This window comes from Hypanus sabinus, chromosome 10, assembly GCF_030144855.1.
Source record: "Hypanus sabinus isolate sHypSab1 chromosome 10, sHypSab1.hap1, whole genome shotgun sequence".
Lineage (NCBI taxonomy): Eukaryota > Metazoa > Chordata > Chondrichthyes > Myliobatiformes > Dasyatidae > Hypanus > Hypanus sabinus.
Genome location: NC_082715.1, coordinates 141,646,165 through 141,663,507, shown reverse-complemented (window position 1 = coordinate 141,663,507; position 17,343 = coordinate 141,646,165). Strand labels below are relative to the sequence as shown.

The 17,343-nt window shown below is 57.8% G+C and overlaps 1 protein-coding gene across 1 annotated transcript in view; it reads right to left on the bottom strand.

The window, feature by feature from the left end:
- The window catches only part of faxcb (failed axon connections homolog, metaxin like GST domain containing b), a 79,725-nt gene that overhangs the window by 25,321 nt on the left and 37,061 nt on the right, over window positions 1-17,343 (bottom strand). The window contains exon 3 of the mRNA XM_059983169.1: window positions 2,932-3,128. Within this exon, the coding sequence (XP_059839152.1) occupies window positions 2,932-3,128 (197 nt within the window). The remainder of the gene's footprint in view (window positions 1-2,931; window positions 3,129-17,343) is intronic.

Sequence of the window (17,343 nt, the reverse complement as noted above, 5' to 3'; positions counted from 1 at the left end):
TACAGTATTCAACTTAACAGCAACATCTTACTTGTTCTCCTCCTCCACCTTCTTAACATTGATCTCTAACCGTTTCCTTTGCAGTCTTGATAAAGGATCTTCTTGGCCTAAACTGTCAACTATTTATTCCCCTCCACAGATGCTCTTCATCTCATGTTCATTGCTTAATTATTATTTTTCTTTTTTTCTCTTTTGTATTTGCACAGCTTGTTATATTTTGCAAATTGGTTGTTTGTCTGTCCTATTGGGTGCATTCTTTCATTTATTCTATTATATATCTTGGACTTACTGTGTATGCCCACAGGAAAATGAATCTCAGGGTTGTATGTGGTGACATGTGTGTACTTTGTTAATAAACTTACTTTGAACTTTGACCTGCTGAGTTTCTCCAGTATTCTGTGTGTGTTGATTCCCAGCTCTGAAGCCAAATAATCTCCTATCGGATCCCTTCTTCTTCAGCCCTTTACCATTTCCACCTATCACCTTCCAACTTCTTACTTCATCCTTTCTCTCTCCCCCACACACCCATCTTCCACCACACCTGGTCTCGGCTATCACCTGCCAGCTTGTACAGCATCCTCTCCCCACCTTCTTAATCTGTCCTCTGCCCCCTTCCTTTCCAGCCCCGATGAAGGGTCTCGGCTCAAAACTTTGACAGTTTGTTCCCCTCCGCAGATGCTGCCTCACCTGCTCAGTTCTTTCCGCATATTGTGTCTGTCTATAGTTAACTCGGCACTGACTTACTGCCTGGAAACCATATTAAAATAACAGCACAATGTGAGAGAATTTACGGGCAATGTGTTTAGCGCAATTCTATTACCCAGCAGGGTGTCGGAGCTCAATTCCAGCGTCCTGTCTACGCAAGCTTTCCCGTGTGCGCGTAGGTTTCCTCCGGGCGCTCCGGTTTCCTCCCATAGTCCAAAGACCAATCAGTAGGTTAATTGGTCATTGTAAATTGTCCCAGGATTTGGCTAGGCTTAAATCAGCGGGTTGCTGGTGGCACAGCTCGAAGGGGCAGAAGGGCATGTGAGATCTTAAAAATTAAGATGGTGTGAAATGCTAGTTACTTCTTTTATCAGCTCATCAATACCCTTGCTGGAGAGTCTGGAGCCACGGATCACAATCTCAAGATTCGCCAGTCAGGACTGACCAGGAAAAGAGTGTCTCAGGAATTTTTGATCACAGTCAATCTTCGGGGCTGAAAGTGATAGGCTTCTGAGTTTTGTTATAAGAAAGCAGTGTGTGAACTGACATTGCTCGCTGAACACAAAGGGATAATGTATTTATTTAGAGATACAGCTCAGTGACACACCCAACATTCTGATGCAATGACGAGGAGGCCACTCCCACTGCTATATTTCATTAGCAGGATGAGGAGATCTGCTGTATCCATATCACCAGAGACTCCAGCAAATTTCTACAGATGCATCACGGACAGAATTCTGACTGGATGCATCACCGTCTGGAATGGAAAAAGCTGCAGAAAGTTATAAACTCAGCCAGCTCCATCATGGGAAATAGCCTCCCAACCAATGAGAACATCTTCGAAAGGTGACATCTCAAACTGGCGTTATCCACCATTAAGTGCCCCCACCACCCGGGACATGTTCTCTTCTCATTGCGACCATCAGGGAGGAGTTACAGGAGCCTGAACACACACACTCAACTTTTCAGCAACAACTCCTTCCTTCCTGCCATCAGATTTCTGAACACTACCTCACTATTTCGCTCTCCTTTTGCACTATCTATTTTGTACGTATTCTTTTTGTAATTTATAGTAATTTTATGCACTGGGCTGTACCACTGCAGCAAAACATATTTTATGACATATGGTGTTTTGGAGTTGCATACACCCAGGAGAAAGATGTTGGAAAGTGATTTCAGAGATGGGTACATTAATATTCTGGAGCAAATCAGATTTAAGAAGCAAGGGGTCTTAAGCATCTTGGATTAAATCTTCTACTCACTGAGATTAAATCTTTAGGCCTGAATGGGACAATTTAAATTTCACTATGCTGTGGATTGTAGTTGTAATATATATATATATATATATATATAATGTATATATAATTGAGATGCATTCTCTATTGAGTTGGAGTTTACTGCTAAGTGGGGAGGGGTGTTGTATATTTAGTATTTCTAGTATTTGAGTAATATTGTAAACATATTGTTTGATTAGGCATTCTTGTTTGTTTATATAATTCATTGTGGGTTATATGTAAAAATATGTGAATTGTACATGTGATGACACTACCACATGGTAAGTGCACGTCCCACTTAAAATGAACTCAAAGTTAACTCGCATTTCAGTCTCCTTTGTTTTCCTTTCAATTAATCCTATGTTTTTGAGTTACAAAACATAACATTAGCTATTTGGAATGAGCTGCAAGAAATAGTGACTAAGGCAGGCACATCAGCAAGTGTTTAAACCCATCCAGATAAGTACCCAGATTTAGAGGGTGGTGGGCCAAGTGCGGACAGACGGCACTGGAATCCTGCGTAACACAGTCAGCATTAGGCTGAAAGACCTGTTTCCGTGCAGTAAGAGTTTATCTATCTACGTCAGTATGTCAGTGATAACAAACCCGATTCTGATTCTATCTGCATGTCTAGTTGTTCATTGATTCTACTGGAATTTCCTTGTTCTACTGTGAAAGCCTGCAAGAAGATGAATCTCTGGGTCATATCTGGTGACATGTATTACTCTGATAAGAATCTTACTTTCAACTTTGGCCTTTGATTCTGAAATTGCACTCTGAAAACCAGCAGCGCACAACGTCAGGAAATTACGCTCCAAAATCTAATGTGCCATATTACTTCAGACTCATCTTTCATTTGATCTTTCAGTTTCTTATTAAATAACAAAAATCTTCTTGCAATATGCCAAAATGAAAGATTTTATCTTCATTGGAATTGTTTTCACTGACTCACCAGTAGAAGTGCTCTTCCACCATTTTTGTGATGGCCCTTGAAACCGCTCTTTCGCTGGGATCCAAATGTTTATTTAAGTTAACGCCCAGTTTATCTTGAAGAAAATCAATAATGAATTCTGTGCCGGATACTTTTTGATGGTTATATTCAATCCAAGGCATCTTTCCTTGAGGAGAGAGTTTGCCGTCGAAATAATTCTGAAAGAAAATGGAGAGGTGCTTTTGAAGTGACTCGCACACCCAATATACAGATTCTTTTTATCAGCACTGTTACTGCAGAGGACTCAGCTCCACATCTTTTATTAGGATGACTTAGCCACCATCTACAAGCTCAGGTTTAACTGTCATTCAATGATACACATAAACACAGCCAACTAAAACAGCATTCGTCTGGGACCAAGATGCAAAATACAATAACAACAGTCAAACACAGAAAATAGCACATGTAATTACAATAGCAGGAAAACATAGAGTCACAAAAAAATATTACAGCTCAAGTCCCTGAGTGTCCTGGCCTGCAGATAGATGGTGCATGGATGCTGGACTGGAGCCATCTTTCTGCAAGAGCAAGCATAGAGCAGTTCCTCATTTCGTGCAAGTGCAGCCACAGACAAACGCATTCCAACTTGTGAGCGCACACTGGAGAGCAGCACCAATGGGAGAGGCCAGCCACAAGCCAGCAAGGGCTCTAGCACATCCGTCGCACCTCTGTTCCCTCCCACACCACCTTTAGTGTCTCCTCCCCTGGGCGGCTGCAACAGGCAACCCTGCAGAATGATGCACAGATCGGCTCAACAATCAGAGGTTCCTCAATATTTTTCTATTGTATCCCGTAAATGTAAGATTTTTTACTCTGTTTCTTGTCACTCTAATTACAAATGCCTGGTAAACCTTTCCTATTTGAGAATACTCCTTCTAGAATAAGACTGATTTCCTGAGGGAAAAAAAAAGACTTTGGTCTATAAAAATCAATTTTCAGAAGGTAGATCACCATGTCTAGGCCAGAGTTAGAAGGATATGTGCCAAACGTGGGCAACTGGGACCAACTGAATTTGGCACCTTAGTCAGCATTGATGAGTTGGGCTGAAGGACGTGTTTTATGTATTGTTCTATGACTCCATAACTAACTTTACCATGAACCTTCTGAAAGATTCATATTATTGCTAAAAATACATAATAGTGCTTGCCAAATCTGTATGAAACTTACTTTCTGAGCGGGCTGAAGAATGGCTTTAGTGGGAAGTGGTAAAATTTAGACAGATCGTGGAAGATCAACTTTTAACTCTGGATAGTCAGCAGGGAATTTTCCTCCTTAAGGCAGCCTGCCTGAGGTCAAAATGATTCTGAGAAAGCAGGGGCTCGTGTATGAGCAGAGTTTGGGCCTGTACTCGCTGGAGTCCAGAAGAATTGGCGGGGGTGGGGTGGGGACGCACTGAAACCTGTCAAATATTTAAAGGCCTAGTTAGAGTGGATGTGGAGAGGACCAGAGGGCACAGCCTCAGAGTAGAGGGACATCCACTCAGAACAGAGATTAGCAGGAATTTCTTCAGTCAGAGGGTAACGAATCAGCGGAATTCATTGCCTAAGGTGGCTGCCTGCAGAGGCCAAGTCATTGGGTATATTTCAAACGGAGGTTGATAGGTTCTTGATTAGTCTGGGCATCCGAGGTCACAGGGATAATAAATCAGCCATGACGGTGTAGCAGAGCAGACTCAATGGGCTGAATGGCCTAATTCTACGTTCCAATGTCTTATGAAATACAAATGTTCCTCTCTGCTGAACTAATATGCGAGGTTTCTTGCCAACGATCTGAAGACTTCAGTAGAGATTGCCCTCGATGTACAAACCCCCACTCTGTGGGCACACCCTACGCACAAAGGAGTTCCAATTCTGCTGTCAAATTCCAAACTCCAATGTAGTTTATGGAAATATTTTCTTCTTTTTTTTAATTTTCAAACTAAATTGTTTTTGATGCTATTCATTACAATGTGGAGGCATGGTTATCAACACTCTTAAGTTTATTATCAAGGTATGATGCAACAAATACTGCTCTGAGATTCACATTCTACCTCACCATTTTTTCTTTCTTTTTGCACTTTTTGCATTTATAAGAAAATGAGATATAGGAGCAGAATAAGGCCATTTGGGCCATCAAGTTGCTCTGCAATTGATCATGACTGGTCCATTTTCCCTCTCAGCCTCAATCTCCTGCCATTTCTCCATATCCCTTCATGCCCCAACTAATCAAGAAATGATCAACCTCTGCCTTAAATGTACCTAATGACATGGCCTCCAGAGCCGCTCGTGCCAGCGAATTCTACAGTCTCACCACTCTCTGGCGAAAGAAATTCCTCCTCATCTCTGCACAGAAAGGACACCCCTCTAATCTGAGGCTGGGTCCTCTTGTCTTAGACTCTCCCACCATAGGGAACATCCTCTCCACATCCACTCTGTCGAGGCCTTTCAACATTCGATGGGTTTCAATGAGGTCACTCCTCATTCATCTGAATTCCAGTGAGTAGAGGCCGAGAGCCAGCAAACGGTCCTCATATGACAAACGTTTTCATGAATCTCCTTTGAGCCCTTCTCGGGGCCCACAATCGCTCATAATTCTCCAAGTCAGGCCTCAACAGTGCTTTTATATTTTCGACCTCTCCAAAGAATGCTGTCATTGCATTTGCTTTACACACTACCGATTCAACCCGCAAATTTACCGGCAGGCAATCCGGCACAAGGATTCAAAAGACCTTCTGCACCTCAGATTTTTGAATTTTATCTCCAGTTAGAAAATATAGGCTTTTATTTCTTCTACCCAAGTGCCTATCCATACACATCCTGACACTGGATTCTATCTACCACTTAATTGCCCAATTTCCCAATTTGGCTAAATCCTTCTGTGGCCTCTCTAATACTTCTAAACCATTGATTCTAGAAAGATCATGACTAATGGCTCCACAATCTCTTCATCCACCTCCTTCAATTCTCCGGGGTGTAAATTTTTATATATACTTCTTGTAAACTATGTTTAATATTATTCAATATTGCTCTATACTGCCACTGTAAAACAAAAAATTTCGCCACCTACAGCACTGTGCAAAAGTCACAGGTACATATATATCGAGGGACCCTAAGACCTTGTATCGCACGGTATCTGTCAACGTGGAGCAGAGAATCAATCTGGCAGCAGCAAAGGATGTTGGGAATGGTGAAGGTGGAGTGCCAGGGGGAGGGGTGTGGGACAGGTGTCAGAGAAGGAGTGCCAGGGGGAGGGGTGTGGGACAGGAGGCAGAGAAGGAGTGCCAGGGGGAGGGGTGAGTGACAGGTGGCAGAGGAGTGCCAGGGGGAGGGGTGAGTGACAGGTGGCAGAGAAGCAGTGCCAGGGGGAGGGGTGTGGGACAGGAGGCAGAGAAGGAGTGCCAGAGGGAGGGGTGTGGGACAGGAGGCAGAGAAGGAGTGCCAGGGGGAGGGGTGAGTGACAGGTGGCAGAGGAGTGCCAGGGGGAGGGGTGAGTGACAGGTGGCAGAGAAGGAGTGCCAGGGGGAGGGGTGGGGGACAGGAGGCAGAGAAGGGCCAGGGGGAGGGGTGAGTGACAGGTGGCAGAGGAGTGCCAGGGGGAGGGGTGAGTGACAGGTGGCAGAGAAGGAGTGCCAGGGGGAGGGGTATGGGACAGGAGGCAGAGAAGGAGTTCCAGGGGGAGGGGTGAGTGACAGGTGGCAGAGGAGTGCCAGGGGGAGGGGTGTGGGACAGGAGGCAGAGAAGGAGTGCCAGGGGGAGGGGTGTGGGACAGGTGGCAGAGAAGGAGTGCCAGGGGGAGGGGTGAGTGACAGGTGGCAGAGAAGGAGTGCCAGGGGGAGGGGTGTGGGACAGGTGGCAGAGAAGGAGTGCCAGGGGGAGGGTTGAGTGACAGGAGGCCGAGAAGGAGTGCCAGGGGGAGGGGTGGGGGACAGGAGGCAGAGAAGGAGTGCCAGGGGGAGGGGTGGGGGACAGGAGGCAGAGAAGGAGTGCCAGGGGGAGGGGTGAGTGACAGGTGGCAGAGGAGTGCCAGGGGGAGGGGTGAGTGACAGGTGGCAGAGAAGGAGTGCCAGGGGGAGGGGTGAGTGACAGGTGGCAGAGAAGGAGTGCCAGGGGGAGGGGAGAGTGACAGGTGACAGAGAAGCAGTGCCAGGGGGAGGGGTGTGGGACAGGAGGCAGACAAGGAGTGCCAGAGGGAGGGGTGTGGGACAGGAGGCAGAGAAGGAGTGCCAGGGGGAGGGGTGAGTGACAGGTGGCAGAGGAGTGCCAGGGGGAGGGGTGAGTGACAGGTGGCAGAGAAGGAGTGCCAGGGGGAGGGGTGAGTGACAGGTGGCAGAGAAGGAGTGCCAGGGGGAGGGGTGAGTGACAGGTGGCAGAGGAGTGCCAGGGGGAGGGGTGAGTGACAGGTGACAGAGAAGGAGTGCCAGGGGGAGGGGTGGGAGACAGGAGGCAGGGAAGGGCCAGGGGGAGGGGTGAGTGACAGGTGGCAGAGGAGTGCCAGGGGGAGGGGTGAGTGACAGGTGGCAGAGAAGGAGTGCCAGGGGGAGGGGTATGGGACAGCAGGCAGAGAAGGAGTTCCAGGGGGAGGGGTGAGTGACAGGTGGCAGAGGAGTGCCAGGGGGAGGGGTCTGGGACAGGAGGCAGAGAAGGAGTGCCAGGGGGAGGGGTGTGGGACAGGTGGCAGAGAAGGAGTGCCAGGGGGAGGGGTGAGTGACAGGAGGCAGAGAAGGAGTGCCAGGGGGAGGGGTGTGGCACAGGAGGCAGAGGAGTGCCAGGGGGAGGGGTGTTGGACAGGAGGCAGAGAAGGAGTGCCAGGGGGAGGGGTGAGTGACAGGTGGCAGAGAAGGAGTGCCAGGGGGAGGGGTGAGTGACAGGAGGCAGAGAAGGAGTGCCAGGGGGAGGGGTGAGTGACAGGAGGCAGAGGAGGGCCAGGGGGAGGGGTGTGGGACAGGAGACAGAGAAGGAGTGCCGGGGGGAGGGGTGTGGGACAGGTGGCAGAGAAGGAGTGCCAGGGGGAGGGGTGTGGGACAGGAGGCAGAGGAGTGCCAGGGGGAGGGGTGTGGGACAGGTGGCAGAGAAGGAGTGCCAGGGGGAGGGGTGAGTGACAGGTGGCAGAGGAGTGCCAGGGGAGGGGGTGTGGGACAGGTGCCAGAGGAGTGCCAGGGGGAGGGGTGAATGACAGGAGGCAGAGAAGGAGTGCCAGGGGGGAGGGGGTGAGTGACAGGAGGCAGAGAAGGAGTGCTAGGGGGAGGGGGTGAGTGACAGGAGGCAGAGGAGTGCCAGGGGGAGGGGGTGTGGGACAGGAGGCCGAGAAGGAGTGCCAGGGGGAGGGGTGAGTGACAGGTGGCAGAGAAGGAGTGCCAGGGGGGAGGGGTGGGGGGACAGGAGGCAGAGAAGGAGTGCCAGGGGGAGGTGGTGAGTGACAGGTGGCAGAGGAGTGCCAGGGGGAGGGGGTGAGTGACAGCTGGCAGAGAAGGAGTGCCAGGGGGAGGGGTGTGAGTGACAGGTGGCAGAGAAGGAGTGCCAGGGGGAGGGGTGGGGGACAGGAGGCAGAGTAGGGCCAGGGGGAGGGGGTTGAGTGACAGGTGGCAGAGGAGTGCCAGGGGGAGGGGTGAGTGACAGGTGGCAGAGAAGGAGTGCCAGGGGGAGGGGTGTGGGACAGGAGGCAGAGAAAGAGTTCCAGGGGGAGGGGTGAGTGACAGGTGGCAGAGGAGTGCCAGGGGGGAGGGGGTGTGGGACAGAAGGCAGAGAAGGAGTGCCAGGGGGGAGGGGTTTGGGACAGGTGGCAGAGAAGGAGTGCCAGGGGGAGGAGGTGAGTGACAGGAGGCAGAGAAGGAGTGCCAGGGGGAGGGGTGTGGGACAGGAGGCAGAGGAGTGCCAGGGGGATGGGTGAGTGACAGGTGGCAGAGAAGGAGTGCCAGGGGGAGGGGTGAATGACAGGAGGCAGAGAAGGAGTGCCAGGGGGAGGGGGTGAGTGACAGGAGGCAGAGGAGTGCCAGGGGGAGGGGGTGAGTGACAGGAGGCAGAGGAGTGCCAGGGGGAGGGGTGTGGGACAGGAGGCAGAGGAGTGCCAGGGGGAGGGGGTGAATGACAGGTGGCAGAGAAGGAGTGCCAGGGGGGAGGGGGTGTGGGACAGGAGGCAGAGGAGTGCCAGGGGGAGGGGGTGTGGGACAGGAGGCAGAGGAGTGCCAGGGGGGAGGGTTGTAGGACAGGAGGCAGAGAAGGAGTGCCAGGGGGAGGGGTGAGTGACAGGTGGCAGAGAAGGAGTGCCAGGGGGAGGGGTGAGTGACAGGAGGCAGAGGAGTGCCAGGGGGAGGGGTGAGTGACAGGAGGCAGAGGAGTGCCAGGGGGAGGGGGTGTGGGACAGGAGACAGAGAAGGAGTGCCAGGGGGAGGGGTGTGGGGACAGGAGGCAGAGGAGTGCCAGGGGGAGGGGTGTGGGACAGGTGGCAGAGAAGGAGTGCCAGGGGGGAGGGGTGTGGGACAGGAGGCAGAGAAGGAGTTCCAGGGGGAGGGGGTGAGTGACAGGTGGCAGAGGAGTGCCAGGGGGGAGGGGTGTGGGACAGGAGGCAGAGAAGGAGTGCCAGGGGGAGGGGTGTGGGACAGGTGGGCAGAGAAGGAGTGCCAGGGGGGAGGGGTGAGTGGACAGGAGGCAGAGAAGGAGTGCCAGGGGGAGGGGGTGTGGGACAGGAGGCAGAGGAGTGCCAGGGGGAAGGGTGAGTGACAGGAGGCAGAGAAGGAGTGCCAGGGGGAGGTGTGTGGGACAGGTGGCAGAGAAGGAGTGCCAGGGGGAGGAGTGTGGGACAGGAGGCAGAGAAGGGGTGCCAGGTGGTGGGGTGATTGACAGGTGGCAGAGAAGGAGTGCCAGGGGGAGCGGTGAGTGACAGGAGGCAGAGAAGGAGTGCCAGGGGGAGGGATGTGGGACAGGTGGCAGAGAAGGAGTGCCAGGGGGGAGGGGTGAGTGACAGGTGGCAGAGGAGTGCCAGGGGGGAGGGGTGAGTGACAGGTGGCACAGAAGGAGTGCCAGGGGGAGGGGTATGGGACAGGAGGCAGAGAAGGAGTTCCAGGGGGAGGGGGTGAGTGACAGGTGGCAGAGGAGTGCCAGGGGGAGGGGTGTGGGGACAGGAGACAGAGAAGGAGTGGCAGGGGGAGGGGTGAGTGACAGGAGGCAGAGAAGGAGTGCCAGGGGGAGGGGGTGAGTGACAGGAGGCAGAGGAGTGCCAGGGGGAGGGGTATGGGACAGGTGGCAGAGAAGGAGTAGCAGGGGGAGGGGTGTGGGACAGGAGGCAGAGGAGTGCCAGGGGGGAGGGTTGTAGGACAGGAGGCAGAGAAGGAGTGCCAGGGGGAGGGGTGAGTGACAGGTGGCAGGAGAAGGAGTGCCAGGGGGAGGGGTGAGTGACAGGAGGCAGAGGAGTGCCAGGGGGAGGGGTGAGTGACAGGAGGCAGAGGAGTGCCAGGGGGAGGGGTGTGGGACAGGAGGCAGAGGAGTGCCAGGGGGAGGGGAGTGGGACAGGTGGCAGAGAAGGAGTGCCAGGGGGGAGGGGTGTGGGACAGGTGGCAGAGAAGGAGTGCCAGGGGGAGGGGGTGTGGGACAGGTGGCAGAGAAGGAGTGCCAGGGGGAGGAGTGTGGGACAGGAGGCAGAGAAGGAGTGCCAGGGGGAGGGGTGTGGGACAGGAGACAGAGAAGGAGTGCCAGGGGGAGGGGTGTGGGACAGGAGGCAGAGGAGTGCCAGGGGGAGGGGTGTGGGACAGGTGGCAGAGAAGGAGTGCCAGGGGGAGGGGTGTGGGGACAGGAGGCAGAGGAGTGCCAGGGGGGAGGGGTGTGGGACAGGTGGCAGAGAAGGAGTGCCAGGGGGAGGGGTGTGGGACAGGTGGCAGAGAAGGAGTGCAAGGGGAGGGGTTGTGGGACAGGTGGCAGAGGAATGCCAGGGGGAGGGGGTGAGTGACAGGAGGCAGAGAAGGAGTGCCAGGGGGGACGGGTGAGTGACAGGAGGCAGAGAAGGAGTGCCGGGGGGAAGGGTGAGTGACAGGTGGCAGAGAAGGAGTGCCAGGGGGAGGAGTGGGGGGACAGGTGGCAGAGAAGGAGTGCCAGGGGGATGGGTGTGCGACAGGTGGCAGAGAAGGAGTGCTGGGGGGGGAGGGGTGTGGGACAGGAGGCAGAGAAGGAGTGCCGGGGGGAGGGGTGTGGGACAGGAGGCAGAGAAGGAGTGCCAGGGGGAGGGGTGAGTGACAGGTGGTAGAGAAGGAGTACCAGGGGGAGGGGTGAGTGACAGGAGGCAGAGGAGTGCCAGGGGCAGGGGTGAGTGACAGGTGGCAGAGAAGGAGTGCCAGGGGGGAGAGGTGGGGGACAGGAGGCAGAGAAGGAGTGCCAGGGGGGAGAGGTGAGTGACAGGTGGCAGAGGAATGCCAGGGGGAGGGGGTGAGTGACAGCTGGCAGAGAAGGAGTGCCAGGGGGAGGGGTGAGTGACAGGTGGCAGAGAAGGAGTGCCAGGGGGAGGGGTGGGGGACAGGAGGCAGAGTAGGGCCAGGGGGAGGGGTGAGTGACAGGTGGCAGAGGAGTGCCAGGGGGAGGGGTGAGTGACAGGTGGCAGAGAAGGAGTGCCAGGGGGGAGGGGTGTGATACAGGAGGCAGAGAAATAGTTCCAGGGGGAGGGGTGAGTGACAGGTGGCAGAGGAGTGCCAGGGGGAGGGGTGTGGGACAGGAGGCAGAGAAGGAGTGCCAGGGGGGAGGGGTGTGGGACAGGTGGCAGAGAAGGAGTGCCAGGGGGAGGAGTGGAGTGACAGGAGGCAGAGAAGGAGTGCCAGGGGGCGGGGGGTGGGACAGGAGGCAGAGTAGTGCCAGGGGGATGGGTGAGTGACAGGTGGCAGAGAAGGAGTGCCAGGGGGAGGGGTGAATGACAGGAGGCAGAGAAGGAGTGCCAGGGGGAGGGGTGAGTGAGAGGAGGCAGAGGAGGGCCAGGGGGAGGGGTGTGGGACAGGAGGCAGAGAAAGAGTGCCAGGGGGAGGGGTGAGTGACAGGTGGCAGAGGAGTTCCAGGGGAGGGGTGTGGGACAGGTGGCAGAGGAGTGCCAGGGGGAGGGGGAGAGTGACAGGAGGCAGAGAAGGAGTGCCAGGGGGAGGGGTGAGTGACAGGAGGCAGAGAAGGAGTGCCAGGGGGGAGCGGTGAGTGACAGGAGGCAGAGAAGGAGTGCCAGGGGGAGGGGTGTGGGACAGGTGGCAGAGAAGGAGTGCCAGGGGGAGGGGTGAGTGACAGGTGGCAGAGGAGTGCCAGGGGGAGGGGTGAGTGACAGGTGGCACAGAAGGAGTGCCAGGGGGAGGGGTATGGGACAGGAGGCAGAGAAGGAGTTCCAGGGGGAGGGGTGAGTGACAGGAGGCAGAGGAGTGCCAGGGGGGAGGGGTGTGGGACAGGAGACAGAGAAGGAGTGGCAGGGGGAGGGGTGAGTGACAGGTGGCAGAGAAGGAGTGCCAGGGGGAGGGGTGTGGGGACAGGAGACAGAGAAGGAGTAGCAGGGGGAGGGGTGTGGGACAGGAGGCAGAGGAGTGCCAGGGGGAGGGTTGTAGGACAGGAGGCAGAGAAGGAGTGCCAGGGGGAGGGGGTGAGTGACAGGTGGCAGAGAAGGAGTGCCAGGGGGAGGGGTGAGTGACAGGAGGCAGAGGAGTGCCAGGGGGAGGGGGTGAGTGACAGGAGGCAGAGGAGTGCCAGGGGGAGGGGTGTGGGACAGGAGACAGAGAAGGAGTGCCAGGGGGAGGGGTGTGGGACAGGTGGCAGAGGAGTGCCAGGGGGGAGGGGTGTGGGACAGGTGGCAGAGAAGGAGTGCCAGGGGGAGGGGTGTGGGACAGGAGGCAGAGAAGGAGTTCCAGGGGGAGGGGTGAGTGACAGGTGGCAGAGGAGTGCCAGGGGGAGGGGTATGGGACAGGAGGCAGAGAAGGAGTGCCAGGGGGGAGGGGTGTGGGACAGGTGGCAGAGAAGGAGTGCCAGGGGGAGGGGGTGAGTGACAGGAGGCAGAGAAGGAGTGCCAGGGGGAGGGGTGTGGGACAGGAGGCAGAGGAGTGCCAGGGGGAGGGGTGTGGGACAGGAGGCAGAGAAGGAGTGCCAGGGGGAGGGGGTGAGTGACAGGTGGCAGAGAAGGAGTGCCAGGGGGGAGGGGTGTGGGACAGGAGGCAGAGAAGGAGTGCCAGGGGGAGGGGTTAGGGGACAGGAGGCAGAGAAGGAGTGCCAGGGGGAGGGGTGTGGGACAGGTGGCAGAGAAGGAGTGCCAGGGGGAGGGGGTGAGTGACAGGAGGCAGAGGAGTGCCAGGGGGGAGGGGTGAGTGACAGGAGGCAGAGGAGTGCCAGGGGGGAGGGGTGTGGGACAGGAGACAGAGAAGGAGTGCCAGGGGGGAGGGGTGTTGCGACAGGAGGCAGAGGAGTGCCAGGGGGAGGGGTGAATGACAGGTGGCAGAGAAGGAGTGCCAGGGGGGAGGGGTGTGGGGACAGGAGGCAGAGAAGGAGTTCCAGGGGGAGGGGTGGAGTGACAGATGGCAGAGGAGTGCCAGGGGGAGGTGTGTGGGACAGGAGGCAGAGAAGGAGTGCCAGGGGGAGGGGTGTGGGACAGGTGGCAGAGAAGGGAGTGCCAGGGGGAGGGGTGTGAGTGACAGGAGGCAGAGAAGGAGTGCCAGGGGGAGGGGTGTGGGACAGGAGGCAGAGGAGTGCCAGGGGGGAGGGGGTGTGGGACAGGAGGCAGAGAAGGAGTGCCAGGGGGGAGGGGTGAGTGACAGGTGGCAGAGAAGGAGTGCCAGGGGGAGTGGTGAGTGACAGGAGGCAGAGAAGGAGTGCCAGGGGGAGAGGTGAGTGACAGGAGGCAGAGAAGGAGTGCCAGAGGGAGGGGGTGTGTGACAGGTGGCAGAGGAGTGCCAGGGGGAGGGGTGAGTGACACGAGGCAGAGAAGGAGTGCCAGGGGGAGGGGTGAGTGACAGGAGGCAGAGAAGGAGTGCCAGGGGGAAGGGTGAGTGACAGGTGGCAGAGAAGGAGTGCCAGGGGGAGGGTGTGAGGTGACAGGTGGCAGAGAAGGAGTGCCAGGGGGAGGGGTGTGGAACAGGAGGCAGAGGAGTGCCAGGGGGGAAGGGTGAGTGACAGGAGGCAGAGAAGGAGTGCCAGGGGGAGGGGGTCTGGGACAGGTGGCAGAGAAGGAGTGCCAGGGGGAGGAGTGTGGGGACAGGAGGCAGAGAAGGGGGTGCCAGGTGGTGGGGTGATTGACAGGTGGCAGAGAAGGAGTGCCAGGGGGAGCGGTGAGTGACAGGAGGCAGAGAAGGAGTGCCAGGGGGGAGGGGTGTGGGACAGGGTGGCAGAGAAGGAGTGCCAGGGGGGAGGGGTGAGTGACAGGTGGCAGAGGAGTGCCAGGGGGAGGGGTGAGTGACAGGTGGCAGAGAAGGAGTGCCAGGGGGGAGGGGTATGGGACAGGAGGCAGAGAAGGAGTTCCAGGGGGAGGGGGTGAGTGACAGGTGGCAGAGGAGTGCCAGGGGAGGGGTGTGGGACAGGAGACAGAGAAGGAGTGGCAGGGGGAGGGGGTGAGTGACAGGTGGCAGAGAAGGAGTGCCAGGGGGAGGGGTGAGTGACAGGAGGCAGAGGAGTGCCAGGGGGAGGGGTGTGGGACAGGAGACAGAGAAGGAGTAGCAGGGGGGAGGGGGTGTGGGGACAGGAGGCAGAGGAGTGCCAGGGGGAGGGGTTGTAGGACAGGAGGGCAGAGAAGGAGTGCCAGGGGGAGGGGTGTGAGTGACAGGTGGCAGAGAGAAGGAGTGCCAGGGGGAGGGGTGAGTGACAGGAGGCAGAGAAGGAGTGCCAGGGGGAGCGGTGAGTGACAGGAGGCAGAGAAGGAGTGCCAGTGGGAGGGGTGTGGGACAGGTGGCAGAGAAGGAGTGCCAGGGGGAGGGGGTGTGGGACAGGTGGCAGAGGAGTGCCAGGGGAGGGGTGAGTGACAGGTGGCAGAGGAGTGCCAGGGGAGGGGTGTGGGACAGGTGGCAGAGGAGTGCCAGGGGGAGGGGTGAGTGACAGGAGGCAGAGGGGTGCCAGGGGAGGGGTGTGTGACAGGTGGCAGAGGAGTGCCAGGGGGAGGGGGTGAGTGACAGGAGGCAGAGATGGGAGTGCCCAGGGGGGAGGGGTGAGTGACAGGAGGCAGAGAAGGAGTGCCAGGGGGAAGGGTGAGTGACAGGTGGCAGAGAAGGAGTGCCAGGGGGAGGGGTGAGTGACAGGTGGCAGAGAAGGAGTGCCAGGGGGGAGGGGGTGTGGAACAGGAGGCAGAGGAGTGCCAGGGGGAAGGGTGAGTGACAGGAGGCAGAGAAGGAGTGCCAGGGGGGAGGTGTGTGGGACAGGTGGCAGAGAAGGAGTGCCAGCGGGAGGAGTGTGGGACAGGAGGCAGAGAAGGGGTGCCAGGTGGTGGGGTGATTGACAGGTGGCAGAGAAGGAGTGCCAGGGGGAGCGGTGAGTGACAGGAGGCAGAGAAGGAGTGCCAGGGGGAGGGGTGTGGGACAGGTGGCAGAGAAGGAGTGCCAGGGGGAGGGGTGAGTGACAGGTGGCAGAGGGAGTGCCAGGGGGAGGGGTGAGTGACAGGTGGCAGAGAAGGAGTGCCAGGGGGAGGGGTATGGGACAGGAGGCAGAGAAGGAGTTCCAGGGGGAGGGGTGAGTGACAGGTGGCAGAGGAGTGCCAGGGGGAGGGGTGTGGGACAGGAGACAGAGAAGGAGTGGCAGGGGGGAGGGGTGAGTGACAGGAGGCAGAGAAGGAGTGCCAGGGGGAGGGGTGAGTGACAGGAGGCAGAGGAGTGCCAGGGGGAGGGGTATGGGACAGGTGGCAGAGAAGGAGTAGCAGGGGGAGGGGTGTGTGGGACAGGAGGGCAGAGGAGTGCCAGGGGGAGGGTTGTAGGACAGGAGGCAGAGAAGGAGTGCCAGGGGGAGGGGTGAGTGACAGGTGGCAGAGAAGGAGTGCCAGGGGGAGGGAGTGAGTGACAGGAGGCAGAGGAGTGCCAGGGGGAGGGGGTGAGTGACAGGAGGGCAGAGGAGTGCCAGGGGGAGGGGTGTGGGACAGGAGGCAGAGGAGTGCCAGGGGGAGGGGTGTGGGGACAGGTGGCAGAGAAGGAGTGCCAGGGGGAGGGGTGTGGGACAGGTGGCAGAGAAGGAGTGCCAGGGGGAGGGGTGTGGGGACAGGTGGCAGAGAAGGAGTGCCAGGGGGAGGGGTGTGGGACAGGTGGCAGAGAAGGAGTGCCAGGGGGAGGGGTGTGGGACAGGAGACAGAGAAGGAGTGCCAGGGGGAGGGGTGTGGGACAGGAGGCAGAGGAGTGCCAGGGGGAGGGGTGTGGGACAGGTGGCAGAGAAGGAGTGCCAGGGGGAGGGGTGTGGGGACAGGAAGCAGAGGAGTGCCAGGGGGGAGGGGTGTGGGGACAGGTGGCAGAGAAGGAGTGCCAGGGGGAGGGGTGTGGGACGGGTGGCAGAGAAGGAGTGCCAGGGGAGGGGTGTGGGACAGGTGGCAGAGGAATGCCAGGGGGGAGGGGTGAGTGAAAGGAGGCAGAGAAGGAGTGCCAGGGGGACGGGTGAGTGACAGGAGGCAGAGAAGGAGTGCCGGGGGAAGGGTGAGTGACAGGTGGCAGAGAAGGAGTGCCAGGGGGAGGAGTGGGGGGACAGGTGGCAGAGAAGGAGTGCCAGGGGGAGGGGTGTGCGACAGGTGGCAGAGAAGGAGTGCTGGGGGGGGAGGGGTGTGGGACAGGTGGCAGAGAAGGAGTGCCGGGGGAGGGGTGTGGGACAGGAGGCAGAGAAGGAGTGCCAGGGGGAGGGGGTGAGTGACAGGTGGTAGAGAAGGAGTACCAGGGGGAGGGGTGAGTGACAGGAGGCAGAGGAGTGCCAGGGGCAGGGGTGAGTGACAGGTGGCAGAGAAGGAGTGCCAGGGGGGAGAGGTGGGGGACAGGAGGCAGAGAAGGAGTGCCAGGGGGAGAGGTGAGTGACAGGGTGGCAGAGGAGTGCCAGGGGGGAGGGGTGAGTGACAGCTGGCAGAGAAGGAGTGCCAGGGGGAGGGGTGAGTGACAGGTGGCAGAGAAGGAGTGCCAGGGGGAGGGGTGGGGGACAGGAGGCAGAGTAGGGCCAGGGGGAGGGGTGAGTGACAGGTGGCAGAGGAGTGCCAGGGGGAGGGGTGAGTGACAGGTGGCAGAGAAGGAGTGCCAGGGGGAGGGGGTGTGATACAGGAGGCAGAGAAAGAGTTCCAGGGGGAGGGGTGAGTGACAGGTGGCAGAGGAGTGCCAGGGGGGAGGGGTGTGGGACAGGAGGCAGAGAAGGAGTGCCAGGGGGAGGTGTGTGGGACAGGTGGCAGAGAAGGAGTGCCAGGGGGAGGAGTGAGTGACAGGAGGCAGAGAAGGAGTGCCAGGGGGGCGGGGGGTGGGAC